At 35.8% G+C, this 20,648-nt stretch overlaps 1 protein-coding gene across 4 annotated transcripts in view; it reads right to left on the bottom strand.

Moving 5' to 3' along the window:
* Positions 1–20,648, bottom strand: part of Kif3a (kinesin family member 3A) — a 51,930-nt gene that overhangs the window by 16,125 nt on the left and 15,157 nt on the right. For 2 of the 4 annotated variants that reach the window (XM_074057215.1, XM_074057212.1), the window contains exons 3-10: positions 20,395–20,539; positions 20,167–20,251; positions 16,033–16,138; positions 7,044–7,183; positions 6,522–6,719; positions 6,047–6,221; positions 1,619–1,717; positions 131–202 (exon numbers count right to left, since the gene is read on the bottom strand). In XM_074057215.1, coding sequence (XP_073913316.1) covers positions 131–202; positions 1,619–1,717; positions 6,047–6,221; positions 6,522–6,719; positions 7,044–7,183; positions 16,033–16,138; positions 20,167–20,251; positions 20,395–20,539 — 1,020 coding nt within the window. The remainder of the gene's footprint in view (positions 1–130; positions 203–1,618; positions 1,718–6,046; positions 6,222–6,521; positions 6,720–7,043; positions 7,184–16,032; positions 16,139–20,166; positions 20,252–20,394; positions 20,540–20,648) is intronic. The other 2 variants (XM_074057213.1, XM_074057214.1) reach the window with 1 other exon arrangement.

Raw genomic sequence — 20,648 nt, 5'->3', positions numbered from 1 at the left:
CTTTGTTCTACTGAGAATCCACATGTATTCTTCAAGTAATGACAGGGAACAGTGCAGCATTTCTCAAATGAAGCCCATGGATTATGGAAAAGCCAAAGCTCTGTTAGAGAATTTAAGAGCTACCACTCACTAGGCAAGAACTTATCCAGAGGTTTCTCTATGACAGAACATGTGGAGTCTGAACTACTGCTGCTGCTACTGCCTGGAAGACAAAGAAATGAGCCCAACGGGAACCAAAGAAACAGAAAACAAGAAAATGAACACATATACAGAGAAAAATTCAGTTCCAGAGAAAGAATTTTTAAAGACAATCAAACTTTGTATTAAAGAACAAAAACTTAGTTTCCCTTAAACCGGTCTTTGTGGTAGTCTATTCAATATCCTCTACTTCACAAAGCTACATAGGGGAATGAAAAACTGTAGTGGAAAAATCCCACTACTCATCTAAAACATAGTAATTCAGAGGATCGAAATAACAAGAATAAAAAAGAAAGTAAGTCATTTGGTGACATTTAAGTCTACTTAAACTATTCAGGTTGATAAGCTAAGGAAATGAAGTCTTTTTTTTTTTGGTTTAGGCTCAATGCCTTGTGTTTGCTAGGTAAGCACTCTGCTCCCTGAGCCATGACCCTAGTTCTGGAACAGAGTTTTACACAGTTAATGCTACAGGATTCATAAATTATCCTTCATAATGGACAGGATGGGGTATCTCCAATTTTTCTTTATCCCCTTAAAAGATCAAGTTACCAAATATAATTATTTCCATGTAAGGTTTGACAGCAAAACTGAAAAGGCTTACTGAAAAATTAAAATTTCTAAATTTGAAAGGCAAATTACTTTTAAATATTTTAACATATTAAAGAGTGGCACGTTTTAACTTAAAATTTATTTTTAGTAAATCTATTACGTGCTTTAGCTTTGAAAAGAATAGTTTATTCTGTGAGAAACCAGGTAGGAACACAATGCATTTTTCTGAGTCAGGCACGGGCAAACATCTTCTGCAAAAGGACAGACAGTGTTTTCAGCTTTGCAGGCTGTATACTTCCATGAGAAAGCAGCCACAGACACATGTGAATAAGTGAACATGGCTGTTTTAATAAAATTTCTTTTTGCAAAACAGGTATGCGCTGGATTTGACCAGCAGGTTGTATTCAGCTAACTCTTGCTCTAAAACATGCTTTTCCTGTCTTCAGAATGTATAGAATCTTTACATATACAGTTTTTAAATGTATAGTTTTTAAATTTGGGTCTCTTGATCAAGCAGTGATGAGGTTATGTTCAAAAAGATCATTTAAATAAGACAAGCAAATATGCACCAGCTTGAAAACAATGATCTACATGAATGGAAGAGAGTTCTGAAATAAATACTTAGGGTAAAAAGATTTGAATTGTAAGCCATTATAATATGTCCATTTCTTTTACATGTTATCTACAACCTTAGCACAACAATCTGAATTTTGTGTAACACATGCCCCCATAGCAAGGTGAGAATGACAGCACATTTATAAAGAAAACGAATTAACAATATATAATATCCATTCAAATTTATTGTTTAAAAATCCAATGACTTATAAAGTCTACCCTTGCTTGAGGAAAAACTATCTTCTACAGAACTTACCCCTTCTCTTTTTCCTTTTCTCTCCATCTTCTCCAACTTCGCCCTCTTCGTCATCCTCCTCCTCTGACCCACTGATATCAGAGCCTGATATTTCTTCCCCTTGGACAGAAATTTAATACTATCATTTTTAGTCTGTAGCAAGTCATTGGCTATTAAAGAAATACCTATATCAATTTTCCTCGTTGGGTTTCTGTTGCCCCAATACAAATTTAAATGCTACCAACTAGTACATCAGATATGCTAATCTGAGAAATTGATGAGGTACACAGAGACTTTATTTAAAAATAAAGATTTTTAAGGGGAAGGTAATGAGGGTTGGACTCAGGGCTCTGGACTTGTTAGTCAGGCACTCTACCACTTGAGCCATGCCTTCAGTCTATTTTGTTCTGGTTATTTTAGAGATAGTTCTCACTTTTTGCCTGGGTGGCCTGGTCCACCATCCTCCTACTGTCATCCCACATAGCTGGAATGACAGACGCACACCACCAAGCCTAGTTTTTTCTGTTGAGAAGGGGTCTTGACCTTTTTTTGTAGGCTGGCCTCAAACCGTGATCCTTCTGATCTCAGCCTCCTGAATAGCTAGGATTATAGGCATGAGCCATTGCACCCAGCAAAAATAAAGATTTTTAAAGCCCCTAAAGAGAAGTTAAATTCTGAGCCATTTAAAATTCAAAATCATTATTTTAAGTACAGTTCTAAGCACATACAAAGATTATGTATTAGTTTTTTAAAATGCAATCACTTTTAGGGAGATTTCAAATAATTCATTCAACCTGTATGCTTAAGAGTAACAAAACTATCACTTAACACAATGATCTGATTTTTAGGGGCAAGAAATATTTTACAAAAGGGTCTATTTGTGCTTAAAATAACCTGATGGGAACATGGTGAAAGGATACAGGAGCTCCTCAGAGCTAAAGCTGGGACAATCTGAACAACAAAATAAATGATAGCATTGGATTACAACGCACAGGCTAAATAAATATGTGAATTAATAAATGAGGGAGAAGAGACTTTTCTTCTTTGCAATAGAATTCCAAACACTACCAGTTGTAGTGGCTCACGCCTGTAATAATACTAGGTACTTGGGAGGTAGAGATCAGGGGGACCACAGTGCAAGGAAAGCCCAGGCACAAAGTCTGTGCAACTCCCATCTCAACCAATGAAAAGCTGGGTGCAGTGGCACATGCCTGCCATCCTAACTATGTGGGAAGTATAAATAGGATAGCAGTCCATGCCACCTGGGCATAAATGTGAGACCCTATTTGAAAAATAATGAGTACAAAAAAAAAGAAAGAAAGAAAAGAAAAATAATGAGCACAAAAAAAGGGCAGGGGTATGGTTTAAGTGATAAAGTGCATTCCTAGCTCTGAGTATGAACTCCAGTATACACACACACACACACACACACACAAGAATGCCAAACACTAAACATAGAAAGAATAATAAGAATAAAAGGTCACCACTGAGTAAATGCCACAGAATTATTGTTGTGAACAAGAACCATTTGATGGATGCTAAAATTAGTGTAAAAAAATATGATGAGCCAGACGCAGGTGACTCACATCTGTAATCCTAGCTACTCAGGAGGAAGAAATCAGGAGGACCACAGCTCGAAGCCAGCCCCTGGCAAATAGTTTTCGAGACCCTATCTCCAAAAAAACCCATCTCAAAGAAGGGCTGGACCTTTGCAGAGTCTCAAACTATCTTCCCACAAGATACATATTAATTACAAAAAACAGTAATAGATTTTCAGCTGAGAAGCCTTGTAGAATAACTATGAGAACTTTGTAGATAAACTAAATAAAGGAACATCTACAAAATACATGACCAGTACTCTTCAGAAGTGTCAAAAAAAAATTTTTTTGAGGTACTGAGATTTGAACTCAGGCACTCTACCACTTGAACCACATTCCCAGTCCTATTTTGTTTTAGTTATTTTTCAAATAGTTTCTCACACTTTTTGCCCAGGTTTGGCCTGGAGCCATGATCCTCTTGATCCCTTCCTTCCTGAGTAGCTGAGATTATAGGAATGAGTTAACATGCTGGGCCCAACAGTGTCAAAATCTTGAAAGATGGGCTGGCAGAGTGTTCACATGGTAGAGTGCCTGCCTAGGAAGCATGAGACCCTGAGCTCCAACCCCAGTACTGCAAAAAATAAAATATTGAAAGACAAAGATAGACTAAGGAACTATAGCAGGCTGGAGGAGTTGAGGATGACACGCAAATAAATCTAATGTGTGATCTTGGATTGGATATTGAATCCCAGTAGATCCCCAGCAATACACACACACACACACAAATAAATAAAAAGAAAAAAGAAATGAAAGGAAAAAATGGCATTGGAAGGAAAATGGTAAAACTAGATTAGTTAATAAGATTATATCAATGAAAATATCCTGGTTTTGTTAACAGTACTATGGTTATGTAAGATATTAACATAAAGGGTAGATGAGTGGAGGGTAGATAGGAACCTCTATACTGTATAAATTCTCTGTAAGTATAATTTTTAAATAATTTATAAAATTATTCCTTTAATGATTCTATTTACTTTTTATTGTTTATATGGTCAACTCTATTAACCAGATTTTATAAACAAAAGCACACAAGAGCCCACATAAAACGTGTTAAAAAATAGTATGATCATACAATCCAGCAATTTTACTTCTGGGTATATAGCCAAAACAATGTAAAGCAAGGACGTGAACAGGTAATCATACACTGACATACACAGCAGCATTACTCACACAGCCAGTGGATATGTGGAATAACCCATATATTCATTAACAGAAGAATGGATAAACAAAATGTAGTACAGGCACACAATGGAGTATTGTTCAGCCTTAAGAAAGAAATTCTGACATGCTACAACATGGATGAACCTTAAAGGCACAATGCTGAGTGCCTAAGCAGTCAAACACAAAAGGACAAATACTGTGTGATTTTACCTAAATAAAGTACATAGAATACCCCAAATTCATAGCATCAGAAAGTAGAATAGTGGTTGTCATGGACTAGGGAGAGAAAGGAATGGGGAATTAGTGTATTAATGGGTACTGAGTTTCTGTTTGGGATGATGAAGTTCTGGAGATAGGCAGCACAACAATGGGAATGTTCTTAATACCACTGAGCTGTTCACTTAAAATGATTAAAATGGTAATATTATTTTATATTTTATCACATAAAAACATGAAAAATAAATCAAATCAGCAATATAAAGGCATGTACTCCATATTAATAGAACTGACAAAAATCTTTAAAGCATAATGGCTAGAAATACCACCTAGTGGTCACATTTATAACACTGAATTTCATTATCTAGGAGACAGTTCACTCATTGTTTTTCCTCAACAACCTTCTCCAAACAATTGTGATGAGGTCAGCAACTCTGGATTTCCCACTGATGTAATTAGTTTCCCCACAGTCTGCAAAGGTGTAGTTTCAAGACCTCTGTTTACCTGGCATGCAGAAAGGCTCTACGCCCATCAGAAAGGGTCTACCTGTCCCTTGCACTGCATGTGCAGGGACAGCCTTAGCACTTAATGAGTGGGAAGTATCTCACCATCATGAATAAGATCTTTAAACTCTTTTACTCTTCTACCATTGTCTTCTTTAGAAAATAAATTCCAAAAATAGAATCTCATGTTCGACTTTAAGTATGAAAGCTTATATTAAGGCCATACAAATGTATTTTTACTTGTAGCAAAGTTGGTTTACCCATAATTGTCTAACATCTTTTTGTACTTCAAACAACAGTGATCTGGTATCAATCACAAAGGCCAAACTCTGATCATTTTTACCTGAATACATTCACAGTAGAATTTTTTCTTATACACAGACAAAAACTCATTATTTAATAAGTGGCCATATGAAATCTACAAAAAGTCACAGGGATAAAGATGGTAGTTTTAATTAACTTTTAAAAATGACATATACAAATATTGCATCATCCTACTTAAGTTTAATATGAAAATTAAACTTTCCAGAATTTTTTTTTCAATGCTGGGGATGGAACCCAGGGCTTCACACATGCTAAGCAAGTGCTCTACCACTGAGCTACATCTCCAGCACTTCAGAAAATATTCTTTCAAATATCAACATCAGAGGCTCAAAAAACACTCAATAGGTGGTTTTTGATAGAACATTTTAGTGGCTAACCAACATATTTTTGGCCAACATTATGATGAATACTTTATGCCAGGCACTGGTGGCTCATTCCTATAATCCCAGCTACTTGGCTGAGATTGGGAGGATTGTAGGTTGAGGTCAGCCAGGGCAAATAATTCACAAGACCCCATCTCCAAAATAATCAGAGCAAAATGAACTAGAGGTGTGGCTCAAGTATTGAGCACCTGCTTTGCAAATACAAAGCCCTAAGCTCAAAACCCCAGTCCTACCAAAAAAAAGAATACTTTACAAAGAAGTTACCTTCTTCAAGCTTTTTCTTTAGTTCTTCTATTTCTTTCTGAAACTGACGAAGCAGAGCATCCTTTGGATCTTCATTAATTCTAGCTTTATTTTTAATATTCTTAGCACGGTTGGCATACCGTAATGTACTGATAGTTTCATCATAATTGTAATCTGCTGGCCCAATATTTGCACACTGTTGCATCAAAAATACAAATTATTTTACATTACTATTGATTAATACTACTATTACAAGTCTACCAAAACAATGTTTGAAGTACATATGTAATTTGACCTTCTGGAAAAAGAGTGTCAATCACATGGGTTTCTAAATGACACTACTGTAGGCTAATACATATGGTGAATTACAAAAAGGACAATCACCAGTCAAAAAACTGAAATAATCAATTTACACTATGTTATTCATGCAATTATGGGCATAAATTAGAATCTTAAATTTGCCTGATGTTAACTGTGCCACAGAACTAAGTCTTACCATCATAGTTTTTGAGTTTCCTCCTAAGGAATCCTGAAGAAGGCGAGTCAATTTGGAGTTACGGTAAGGCACATGAGTGCTTTTTCCATCAACCAAGGCAGAAATTACATTACCCAGGGTGGAAAGTGAGAGGTTGATTTTTGTAGCTTCCTTTAGGCGCTGTCCAGTAGCTCCTGTTTTTGCTTGTCTTTCCGAACCCTAACAATAAACAGAGAAAAAAATAAAGCTAAAATGTTTTAAAATATAGAATATTTTTCCCAAGATTTTTTAAAAAGTAATTTAAAAGTAAAATATAGGATATGATGTCTGAAATTTGCTTTGAAATAAATAAAGGAAGAAATAAATGTATGAGAGTAGATGAAACAAGATTACTTACTTTCATATACACTTGAAAAAGTCTATAGTAAATAATAAGTTACACACAAATAGCAACTTAAAAATCATGCACAAATCATTCCTTTTCACTTTAACTTTTATAAATGGGTCACAAGAGTATTCTTTAAGTAATATCCAGTTACTTACAGCAAGATCTACAAGATGAAGCTTCCCCATTCTGACATGCATGTTACCATCAACGCCTTTTTCACTGCATTCTATAGTAATTGTAAAGATGGCATGGGAACGGGAGCTATGTTCATTCATATTGGTCGCACCAACAGAACCTTTAATAAAGGAAGGAAACCCTTAAAACTGTAACAGAGACTACCTTTTATAATAATTGTCCAGAATACTTAACATACTTAATTTCTTAGCTGGGTACAGTGGTTCATGACTATAATTGCAGCTCAGGAGACCGAGATCAGGAGGATCGTGTTTTGTGGTTTGAGTCCATCTTGGGTGAAAAGTTCACAAGACCCCACCTCAGTCAATAAAAAGCTAGGCATAGTGGTGTGCGCCTGTCATCCCAGTTAAGTGGGCAGCACAAATAGGAGGATTATGGTACAGTCTCTTTGGGGCAAAAACAAGAGACCTTACCTGAAAAGTCATTAAAGCAAAAGTGGCTGGGAATGTGGCTCAAGTGACAGAGTGTCTGCCTAGCAAGCACAAGGCCCTGAGTTCAAACCCCCGTACTACCGAAAGAAATAATACTTAATTTCTTCAGTCAAAAGCCAGAAAGCATGACTAAAGCCATAAAACCACAGGTGTGTATTTAGCCACCATATGAAATTTCTCTTACAACTTATCTTAATAACAAAAGAATTTGTAATGATCCTCATGTTAAAGATACAATTCTATTACAAAATACTTAATTTCAACAAAAAATATTACTGTCTAAAAACATCAGAAATTTACAAAGCCAGACATGGTGGTATGCACCAGCAGCCCCAGCTATTCCGGAGGCTCTGAGGCAGGAGGAGTGCTTGGACAACATAGTGGGACACTTCTCTTAAAAAATGAAGAACAAAATTACACACAAAACAGAAACACATGTTAAAACTGGAAAAATTCTTATTGATTCATCTCTCTCTAAAGAGAATTCCATTCTGGGAATATAAACCACAGAAATATTTGTACATATGCATTGAATAATTCAAGAATATTCAGTGCAACATTGTTTGAGGAGATGAAAAACCAGAAAGAATCAACAGACAATGACAATCAATTGTAAAGCAGTAACACTATGAATTACTAAGTAGTCCTTAAAAAAATAAGGTAGATCTGTACCCAGTGACATTAAAAGATGTTCATAGCATATGAATGTTGAAAGCCCAGTCAGTGTGGTGATGCACCCCTATAATCTCAACCTTCAAAGGCTGAGGCACAAGCATCATGAGCTTGAAGCCAGCCTGGGCTGCACAGGAAGATCCTGGCTCAAAAAAATTTCTATATAAGTATTTTGCACTAATATATTATGTAAGCAAAGAAGAATATCACCTTTATTTTTCATAATAGATATGTGTTTGGTTTTTCTTACAAGTGTTTTAAACACATTTATTTTACCCAACGCCAAAATAATCTTCCTCCTATATATTCAATAAGAACTCCTCTAGGCAAGCTTTAATTTTAGAAGTTAAGACATTAAAACAGTATTCTTATTAGCATGTGACTATATTAGAAGTCACGTAACTTGCACTAATAAAGCTTAAATGAAAAATTAGTGAAATGGCAAATAAATGATATATGTGAGATAATAGTTATACCAAATTACACCCCGATTTTGTCATTATAAACTATATGCAAGTATTGAAATGTCACACGGTACACTATAAACATGTACATGTCAATACAAATTTAAAAACCAAGAAACTTTACCTCAAAAGAAATACGTAAACAAATATGAAATTGCAGTTAAAAATATTCATGCTGTAAAAGTTAGAGAAAATATGTCAATTTGCAATTTACTTTTTTTTTTTTTTGGTGGTACTGGAGTTTGAACTCAGAGCCTCACACTTGCTAGGCAAGTGCTCTTACCATGCAATTTACTTTTTTTTTTTTTTGAGGTACTGGGGTTTGAACTCAGGGCCTACACCTCCAGCCACTCCACCACCCCTATTTTTGTGATGGGTTTTTTTGACATAGGGTCTTGCAAACTATTTGCCTGGGCTGGCTTTGAACCGTGATCCTCCTGATCTCTGTCAGAGTAACTAAGATTACAGTGTAAGCCACCGGCGCCCAGCTACCTTTGAAATACATGAAAAGACAGAAGAAAGGACAAGTAATTATTTAAGAAAGCAAGGAGAGTAAAACTTTATAGTAGACTCATAAGATTTAAGAGTTCACTATAAATGTGTTGAGTTTGGCTACATGTTTGAAAATTTTCATAATGAATTATTGGGAAAAGAAAACAGAGTAAGTGAAAATAAAAAAAGTAGTGAAAGAAAACAGAGATTTCTGATTTCATATTATAGTTTTCTATCTTCTGTTTTTTTCATAGCTAAGATAAATTTCATTTAGTTTTGGTCAACATTTGTATAACACATAAGAATTAATAACATGCTCCTGAATACAATGTACATTATTTGCATTCATTATCACCTTGTAAGAAAAACCATCATCCCCCAAAGAGGTCTTTATCTGAAATTTGTAATGAAAAGGTTGAATTTCAATGACTTTTTTGCTTGTTTATGATATTCATGTACGAAAATAATCAGTTTTTAAGACATGATAGTGTCATAAACTTTGGGAACAGAGTACTGAGTAAGATAAACTATATGATTCCTTTTCTGATGGCAATAAGAAGATTCATTTGGTAAGTAGACACATAAATAAATGCAATTCTTTTCAACTACAATACATGCTAGAAAACAAGCAATACACAATAGCAAGCAACTCTGGATATGGTGATAAGGAGAAAGACATGACATATCACTAAGACCAGAAGAATGACAAGACATTTACCATTCATATTAGAGGAGATTATTTAAGTAATCTAGAAATGCAGACCCAAAGAACCTGTTGTAGGAAAGGGATCAGTTAGGATGTTCAGGAAATAGAAACTAAGGAGTTATGAAGGTCCAATCCAGGCCCTTTTCTAGAATGCCTCCCAGATTTATTATATTTTTATTTCACCTGTAGCTCACTCTAAATCCAATGAGACATAATCCAAAAATCCCCTAAAGGGGAAGTCACAAAAAAATTTTCTTAAACTTGGGGGTCATCAGTGGTTACCTTGCATCATGTTAATAATCACTTTTTGACTACTTAGTGAAGCTGAACTAATTTTACTGAAAATGCCTCAAAGGACTACAATTGGTAGAATTTTCTAGAATCCAAAAAACCAAGATAGCATTATATGAACAGCACATCCTTGAAGACAGAGACCAAGATTGGAATTTCAGTTCTGCTACTCACTAGCTATAATCTTAGGAAAGTTATCTAAAATCTCAACTAGCCTTTGTTTTATTTCCCCTGCAGCAAAACTACCACTTTGCAGCACCAAAGTAGGGATTAAATGAGAGAAAGCACATAATGACCTAAAACAGAACTGTCAGAAGAAAAAGTCTCTGATCTTATCTAATATAGATTTGTTTTCTTTCACTGAATGACTCTGATTCTCTTCACAATTTCGTAGACCATCCTATTCCAACATGGTTGTTTCTGAGACAATATATTCTTCTAACAGAAATATTATTCCCAGTCTTTGCATAAGGATTCATCCAAATTCAATATTTTATGAGTTTTACACAAAAGTACACAGGAGATTGGGCTGGTTAGACAGCTGCCTGGAGAATCTATTTCAATTACTCTATTATCCTGTGAGAGAACATAACTTGGGCAATTCTGTTTATTATCATATAAAAGTTCATGTTTTTTATTATAAATTTTTTGTTAGGATATATTCACTACATGGGGTGAATCCAAAGTGACAATTCTGATCAGATTCATATTGTTCATTATTTACATTTCCCCCATTGTCTCTCCCCTTTGCCCCCCTCCACCCTACCCAAAGCAATTGCAAGAGGTTTCTTAGTTCTGTTTCATAAAGGTATATGAAGTCCATCAACCATATACTGTCACCTAATCTCCTTCCTTCACTCTCTCCCCTCCCACTAGTAACCTGCCCCTCACCCACTGCACACACTGCGCCTATTTTACAGTCCTGGCTTTCATTATTAATATTTAAGTTGACATTCAAAGGGGTGTCTCAATGTATACCCACTGTGGGTATGCTCTACTTTGGGCTGTTTAATTTAATCCCTTCGACTACTCTCCCTTACCCCTTTACCTCATGTCCCCCATTTTTCAACAGCTTCCAATACACATCCTTCTATCCTCTACCTTCATATCTTATGTTATGCCATATCACTGATGCTCTATCATTCTTTTTTCCTTTCCTTCTTACCCCAAGTTCCATATAGTAGTTCCACTGTTGCAAATGTTTTACTTTTGAGTTTATATGTGATCATGCTTGTTTTTGTGTATGTATTTATCTTTGAATCTATTTTCCACTATGAGAGAAAATATGTGGCTTTTGTGTTCCTGATCCTGTCTTAACTTCACTTAACATGATATCCTTCAGTTGTGTACATTTACCTTCAAACCCTATATCATTACTCCTCGTGACTAAGTAATACTCCATTGTGTATATATACTGTAATTTCTTGATCCATTTATCAGTTGTAGGGCATCTGGGTTGTTTCCAGAGCTTGGCTATTGGGAACAGTGCTGTGATGAACATTGGTGCGCAGGTGTCTCTACTGTATCCTGACTTATGTTCTTTTGGGTAGATGCCCAGGAGCAGTATCACTGGATCACATGGCAGTTCTATCTCTAGTTTTTTAAGGAATCTCCATACAGTTTTCCATAGTGGTTGCACTAATTTGCATCCTACCAGCAGTGTATATGGGTTCCTGTTTCGCCACATCCTCGCCAGCATTTGTTGTTGTTATTATTCTTGATTCTGGCCATTCTAACTGGGGTGAGATGAAATCTAAGTACTGTTTTGATTTGCATTTCTTTTATAACCAGGAAAGTTGAACACTTCTTCATGTATTTACTGGCCATTTGTACCTCTTCCTTTGAGAATTCCCTGTTTAATTCATGTGCCCATTTCTTCATTTGGTATTGATTCTTTGGGGGCTGAGTTTTTTGAGTTCCCTGTAGATTTTAGATATTAGTCCCTTATCGGATGAGTAGCTAGCAAAATATTTCTCCATTCTGTGGCTATTTTCTTTTAAATGAAATTATGAATTTTTTTCAAAAAGCATAAAGAGCTATTAAATTTGATACCACTTCAAATCATCCAGTAAGTAGTGATACACATACAGGTTTCCACAGAGTGTTGAATCTTATTTTGTCTCTGACTTTTCCCACTTAAAATTATCCCCTGTGTGCGGTTATTTTTGTGCCATAACTATATAAACCAGTGATATGTTGATAGTTATTTATTGTTTATACCTAAAAATATTTCCCTCAAATATATATCTAGACTTTGAAACATGGATCACTGGATCAAAGGCATGTATTTTCTAAATGTCAACAGGTACAGTTAGCATTGCTCTTCAAAAACGCTGTACCAATATCCACTCCAACTCCAATGCCCATTTCTTCAAAGAAAAAAGCAACATAGATATCCTTCATCCAATTTGATGGGAAAATATTTCTCACTGCTATTTTAATTTGCATTTCCCTGATTACTTTTGAAATTGAGCATCCTTTCATATGGTATGGCTATGCATAGCTCTTCCATTTTTCTATTAAGAGTTGGTCTTTTTCTCAGCATTACACTGTTTATAAGAATGGAATTGGGCTGGAAGTGTAGTTCAAAAAATAGAGAGCCTGCTTTACAAATGCAAAGCCCTGAGAGTTCAAACCCCAGTCCCACAAAAAAACAGAAAATAATGGAATTGAATTTTTTAAAATTTTTGTTCAATTTCCTTCAGTGTGCTAGATCTATAGGCAAGTCATAAAAGCTTTTTGAAGTTTTCTTTTTTGGCCAGGCATGGTGGTATACACTTGTAATCCCAGGTAAATGGGAGATGTAGGTAGGAGGATCACAGACCAAGGCCAGCCCAAGGAAAAAATGTGAGACCCTAGGGCACAGCGGCTCATGCTTGTATCCCAGCTACTTGGGAGGCAGGGATCAGGAAGATCATGGTTTGAGACCAGATCAGGCAAAAGATTCATAAGACCCTACCTCTGTCATCCCAGCTATGGGGGAAGTATAATAGGAGGATTCGGGTCCAAATCGGCCTGGGCAAAAACACAAGACCCTATCTGGAAAATAACTAAGACAAAAATGGCTGGGGACATGGCTTTGATGGTAGAGCACCTGCCTAGCAAGAATGAGGTCCTGAGTTCAGATCCCAGTACTGCCAAGAAAGAAAAAGAAGGAAGGAAGGAAGGGAGGGAATAAGGAAGGGGAGGGAGGGAAGAAGAGAGGAGGGAGGGGGAAGGAGGGAAGGAAGCGGAAGATAGACAGAAAGACATAAAGAACAACAGGAAGATAGACATAAAGAACAACAGGAAGAAAGAAGAAAGACAAAAAGAATGAAACACAGAAAGAAACAAAAAAGAAAGATAAACAAAGATAGAAAGAAGGAAAGTCAGACAAGCAGAAAGAAAAACCGAATAAAGAAAGACAGATGGCAAGACATAAAGGCCAATAGACAGAAAGACAAACTGAAAGACAGCAAGAAGAAAAAACATAAAAAAGAAAAAGAGAAAGAAAAACAAAAAGACTGAGAAAGAAAAAGGAAAGGTAGAAATAAAGAAAGATGAATGAGAAAGACAGGAAGATAGGAAGAAAGAAAAGAAAGAAAGGTAGAGACAGAAAGACAGTAAGACGAAAAAGAGATAGCTCAAAAGACAAAAACAAATATGGACTTAAAGAAAGAAAAAGACAGGAAGACAGAAAGATAGAATGGAACACAGAAAGACATAAAGACAGAAAGGAAGAAAGACAGACATAAAGAAGGAAAGATGAAAGAAAGAAAGGAAGGAAGGGAGAAAGATACAAAGATAAAGACAGACAAAAGGAAATACAGACAGAAAAACAAAAGACAGAAAGGAAAAAGAGACAGTAGGAAAGAAAGAAGATGGATGGAAGGAAGGAAAGATGAAAACAGAAAGAAAAAGAAGACAGAAAGACAAAGATGACAGAAAGAAAAAGTAAGAAACACAGAGAGGCAGAAAGAAAGATAGGAAGGAAGAAAGACAAAAAGAAATAATGAGAGGCAGAAAGAAAGAGAAAGACTGAAAGAAAGAAATACAGGAAGGAAGGAAGGAAAAAAGATTAGATGCAGCAGGGAGGGTTTTAGGGTTTTGTAGGGAGGAAGGGATCTGACCATTGTACAATGTAAGGTTATTTGGAATGGTCACAATGAATTCCCCCTGTACAATGAATATATTCTAAAAAATGGGAAAGAAAGAAGCAAAGAAGGTCAAAAAGGTAGACAGAAAGACAGAAAGACCTAAGAACAGAAAACAAAGGACAGACTAAAAGACAGAAAAGAAGACAAATAGAAAGAATGATGTAAGAAAGAAAGACAGAGGGCTGGCAGAGTGGCTCAAGCAGTAGAAGCACCTGCCTAGCAAGCATGAGGCCATGAGTTCAAACTGCAGTGCTGCAAACAAAAAAAAGAAAGACAGAAAGAGATACAAGAACTGAAAGAAAAACAGACAGACAGAAAGACAAAAAGAAAGAACTAGACATAAAAAAAAATGTACTCATGTATGAAAACGGAAAAATGAGACCTACTGAAACTATTCCAGGAATGGGGGAGGGGGGAATAAAAGAGAATGATGGTGGGGGTGAATTCAACTATGATATATCATAAGAACTTTTGTAAATGTCACAATGTACCCCCAGTACAATAACAAATATGATAAAAAAATTTTAAAAAGAAAGAGAAAAAGAGAAACACAGAAAGGGAGAGAGACAGAAAGACAAAAAAGAGAGACAGAAATAAGGCAGAAAGACAGAAAGAAGGAATGAAAGAGACAGAATGAAAGAAAGAAAATAAAGACTGAAAGACGGCAAAAAGAAACAAAGAATAAAAAATGATGTAAAGAAAGAAAGCAACAGAAAGAAACACAGGAAGGAAGGAAGGGAGGGAGGGAGGGAGGGAGGGAGGCAAAGACAGAAAGAAACAAAGAAAAAGATGGTAATAAAGGAAGGAAGAAAGGAAGACTGAAAAACAGAAAGAAGAAAAGAAATACAGAAAGAAAGACAGTAAGAACAAAGAGAAAGACAGTAAAAAAAGAAAGACAGTAATGAAAGACAATAGTAACAAAAGAGAAAGAGAAGGAAAGAGAGAGAGAAAGGAGGGAGGGAGAGAAGGAGGGAAAAGGAAGGAAGGCAGGTTAAAGCAGAAGGGATAGGGGTGTGACTCAAGTGGTAGAGCTCTTGCCTAACAAGCACAAGTCCCTGAGTTCAAACCCCAGTACTCCTCCTCCCCACGAAAAAGTGTGGCTTTTTTTTTCATTTCCTATGTTTCCATCTTTTACCTTTAACCTCTAATTGCTATTAGTACTAGTCCTGAAGCATCTACAAATTAAATCTTAATGAGGTTTCTTGTTCTTTTTAGATTAAAAACTTCAACCAATTACCAAAAAGACTGAAACTTTCAATTTAATTTTGCTTTGCTTTTCTTGTCGACAAAAAGCAGGCAGGGAGGCAGGATAGAACCTTGCTGATGTGGATTAATGGCCTAGGTTCAAATGTTCTCCTTCGGCCCCTTAGCAATTACATTTCCTCAGATGGGTTACTTAAACTAAGTCAGTTTCCTCATTCATGAAGTAGTGCTTTAATATGTTCATAGACTATGGTAGGATTAAAAGAGTTCATCCTTATAAAGCACTTAGCACAAGCACTTCCCACTGACTAAGTGTTTAATATATATTATCAATACTATTATAATTAACAAGAGAGAGCAATATGAGAGTTTCAAAGAATGCCACTATTAAAAAGAAACAAAATCAGCATGGAAAGCAATCTGTGCTATCTTTCATTCACATATGCTCCCTACATAGTAATCAAAGAGAATGGGACAAAAATACATACTAGTTTTGTTTTTCTCCCAGCCTACTCAACATAAAGATGTTTAATCACAATATGCACAACACTTACGGTTTTTGTGGCCTAGAGTCATAATTCTATCCATATCATCAGCATTATTCACCACATAAGCTGATAAATCTTTGATATAAACTCCCACATCAGGCCTTTCTTTAACCTAAAAAAAAAAAAAGAAAAGAAAAACCACACACCCACATAAGACTTTCCATTTATATCAATAATTCAATTATTTAGTGAGCATCTACTCTATAAGATAGAGGAGGTAATATCCTATAGGGAGAACATATGAATGAAATTATTACAAAATCATTTTATCTTCATTGTGATGAATTAAAAAAAAATAGGACGTGCAGGAATATATTACAGAGACACTAAGCTAGTGAAGGGGGCAGGATAAATTTCCCCAAGATGATGTGTGCTAAAACTTGAAGAAGAAATAGGAGATAGTCTGGTTTGGGGAAGGAAGAGGAGAACATGTACAAGGATCCTGAAATGGGGAAAAAAACCTAGGCACGGTAACTAGAGAAGACAAGCAAGATGTTTGGTTATAGAGGTAGACAGGCAGGACTGAGAATAGTTACCAGTCCTTTTGCTAGCAATTTGGAGCCAACAGAGAATGTCAAGCAGCTGAAAAAAATTATCAGAGCTATGGTACTCATGTAAAAATATCTTCTTTCTATGAGTTACATTATGACAGCTTTTGCCAAATTTGAAGGATGTATTTAGGACAGAATTACCTAAAATACAGATACTGATATAAAGAAATTTCACTTTGGGGAGGGGAGGGGTGCTATGTTCACTTCCATAAGCCAAGAGAACAAAGTGAAACTGAGGCAGAAGCCTGTGGCTGCCAGAGGGGGAAATCATTCCACAGGTAGTAATACCTTGCAGACAAAGAGGGCAACAAAAATTTGAAAAACAATTCCAGGGACAAAAGTTTCAAAGGTAGACACTCCAAATTCCAGGTTTTGATTTTTTATCTAGTTAGAGGTTTTGTGTCTCTTTTACAATTTATAAGATTTATAAATTGGCAAAAACTATCCATTATCTGTCATGGGCTATAAATTAAGTACCAATTTTACAGTAGTAAATGCAATGTGTTGGCCTTATAAATCAGTAGGTTTCAACCTGTGCTCTGAAAAGTACTAGAGAAAAGGTCCACAGCAGTACTAAGTTGGCCACTGTAGGGGTTTGGGGGTCTTCAGGGTCAGAGAAGTTCTAAAGATAGCCTCATGTATTTTACACATTGAGCTTTTACATAAGGTTTGGTTTGATAGAAGTGTTTTAAGCTTTTCAAAGGCTTGAAAATTATTAGTTTATATCAATGCTTCTTTTAAAAAAATCTGTAGCAGAGGACAATGTGTATGTTTCTGATCTGGCAAACTGAAATTTTATAAAATACAAAAATCATGCACTTGGATAGCATGCTAATATCAAATTGCTATGAAAGATTTTCTTTTGTTTTGGGTGGGACTGGGCTTTGAACACAGAGCCTTGTGCACTTGATCCACACCTCCAGTCCATTTTCCTCTGGTTATTTTGGATATGAGGTTTCGAGAACTATTTGCCCAGGCTGACCTCAAACTGTGATCCTCCCCCCAATCTCAGCCTCCCAAGTAGCTAGCATGAGCCACCAGCACAAGACTGCTATGAAAGTTTTTAAGTACCTACTCTCACTTCCTGTGTTCATCTTACTGTCAACTGAAAACACATCCTTCAAATTGACATCTGTTTTTATGAAGTCTGAGGACTTTTCTAATCACAATATGGTATTAATTCAAAATTCAATAGGACTAGGTAATTTAGTAGATATGAAAGATAAGGAAATAAAATATGATTTCAAATTTGTGAAAGTTAAACTGTGGTAATGCTATGAAAGATATTTTATCACAGGTTGGGGATAAAGCTCAGTGGTAGAGACATGCCTAGCATATGCAAAGCATTTAATCTGCATAAAAAATACAGCTCATAACACCAAAACATTGTATCTCAATGATGGGGGGACAGTTACTGCCCCTGCCCCAGAATGTTTCAGAAATCTGTAGGGGGAATTTCTGATTCTCTTGAAACACAATTTGTGTTTTAGGCAGGGACCAGGAATATTAAACACCCTGAAAAGAGTGGGAGGGTCTTACTGAAAGAAGAATTGTTCTAACAATTTTGAGTGTTCTACCAGATATTCACATGGGTAAAAAAAATTATTCATAATTACCCGAGTGAGAGATCTGGATGCAATTATCTGTGTCTATCTATACATAACTTTGTTTCTCACATAAAGACAGAGTGTTTTTCCATGGTAATAGTAATAACAATAGTAGAAGAATGTGGGAAAACTGAGGACAGAATCTCACTTAATTTTGGCCAGAATTCTACCAAGAGCTAGTTACCATGGAGGCAGTGCCAATAACACTAGTCAGGGTGTTCAGACCATAATACAACATACCTATATCACCCTGCATTTGTAGTTACTGTAGTCATGGCAATTCTACGTGCTCATAAGTGTGGTCCCATTTAAGCATTTATATATTGCATTTCATTTTTAAATTACTGTTACTCTCCTTTATATTACAGTAGGAAAGTACACCAACTCTTTAAAAATTACATGTGCAGGTAAATTTTATCTATGAATTTCATTTCAGGATAATCAAAGGACCTTACAAAATACATTATGAAAAGGGAACATCAGACATAAAGAAAAATGAAATTATGTCATTTGTAGGAAAATGGATGGAAATGAAGATCAACATGTTAAGCAAAATAGCACAGTTTTCTCTTACATGTGAAACTTAGAAAAAAAAACTTAGAAAAAAAAAGTTATGAATGTAAAAGGGGACTTTTAGAGATGTGAAAGAGGATAAGAGGGAAGGGAAGAGACATAAGAAATGACAAGAGGGGAGTAAATGCGATCAAAATACATTATATGCATGTGTGAAAATGTCCCGATGAAACCCATTACTTTGTACAATTAATATATGTTAATTAAAAGGGGGAGCAACCAGGGGCCAGTGGCTAAGGCCGTAACCCTAGTTACTTGGGAGGCTGAGATCAGGAAGACTGCAGTTCAAGGCCAACCCAGTCAAAATGTTAGCAAGACCCCATCTCAACCAATAGCTGAGTGTGTGGTGTATATGCCTGTCATTCCAGCTATGGAGAGAATAAACAGGAAAATTGTAGTCCAGGCCAGCGTAGACAAAAAGTGAAACCCAATCTCAAAACTAACCAGAGCAAAAAATGCTGGAGGCATGACTCAAGTGGTAAAGCACCTGCCTAGTAAGTGTGAAGCCCCATGTTCAAGCCCCAGTACCACAAAAAACATAAGGGGAGAGACATTGGGTCTAACAGGGTTGAGAACCATTGACATAAATGCTCCTGAAAATAAATCTAATCTATAATTACTACTACAAAAAAATAAAAAACAGAAATGTTCCTTCTAAGTGATTTTCCCCAAAACTAAAGATGACAACTAGCAACAAAAAATTGTTTCTACATTTGCTGTGTACTGTATTTTACAGAATAAGCCTTCATTATTCAACAAATACAAATGATTCCTAATGCTCTAATATACTGCTACAAAAACTCATGTATTGACAAGTTTATTATTTATTAGGCACTGATTTAAACACTTCATTTTAATTTGTTAATATTGGCAATAATCCTATAAAGTACATACTATTAGCAATTCCAATATTAATGTTTAAAAGGCTAATCTTTACTAAAAATTTGTCAAGCACTGTTGGCTCTTGTCTGTAATCCTAGCTACTTGAGAGGTTGAGATCAGATCATGATTTGAGGCCAGCCAGGGAAGAGTTTTCAAGACCCCCTCTCAACCAATAGCTGGGTGTGGTAATGTGTGCCTATCATCCCAGCTACAGTGGGAAGCATAAAACAGAAAGATCATAGTCCAGGTGGACCTAGGCAAAAAGACCTTATCTCCAAAATAACCAGAGCAAAAAGGGCTGGAGGCATGGCTCAAGTCATAAAGCTCCCGCTTTGCAAGCAGAAGCTCTAAGTTCAAACCCCAGTACTATAGGGGAAAAAAAAAAAAAGCTAAAAATTTGGCACTATCCAAAAAATGACGTGTTTTAGGTTATTTAAAATATTAAAAGTACCTTTTGTATAAAAAGGGTATTAGTTTAACAAGCATTCTATTGCTTTGGGAAGGATGCCCATTTCAGTTATCCTTACCTCTAACCTCTGTGTCTGGTCCTTGCCCAAAAGGTCACGAACTTCTTCATTATAGATTTCCAAATATGATACTCGAACCAAAAATCTATAAATAAAATATTTTACTAAATAAAAGTTAGTGAAACATGTATAAGAACAGTTTTTAAATGTGTTCATAAAATTTTTATCTGTATAGTTTTCCTATGTTTGTACTTCGTGATATTAGAGAATAAAAGAATTCTCTTTTACCTTGTATCACCCTCTGCTTTTGCAATATGACCAAATATGTGAGCAAATGAATTAGGAATAATTCCTCTAAGTTCAGGAACGGCTCGAACGCCTTCCATAGTAAAAGTTTTGCCTGTTCCAGTTTGTCCATATGCAAAAATAGTCCCTGAAAATGATGAAAAGAATCAGTCACTTTTGGAATCTACTGGTACAGAACAATACCTCTTTAAAAAATTCCTTTGACACTATGATTTAATTTCTTCCCTGAATTCAAA

The sequence above is a fragment of the Castor canadensis genome, chromosome 16 (assembly GCF_047511655.1).
Source record: "Castor canadensis chromosome 16, mCasCan1.hap1v2, whole genome shotgun sequence".
In the NCBI taxonomy this organism is placed as follows: Eukaryota; Metazoa; Chordata; class Mammalia; order Rodentia; family Castoridae; genus Castor; species Castor canadensis.
Note: the sequence above shows the minus strand (reverse complement) of the source record. Positions and strands in the feature narration are given on the sequence as shown.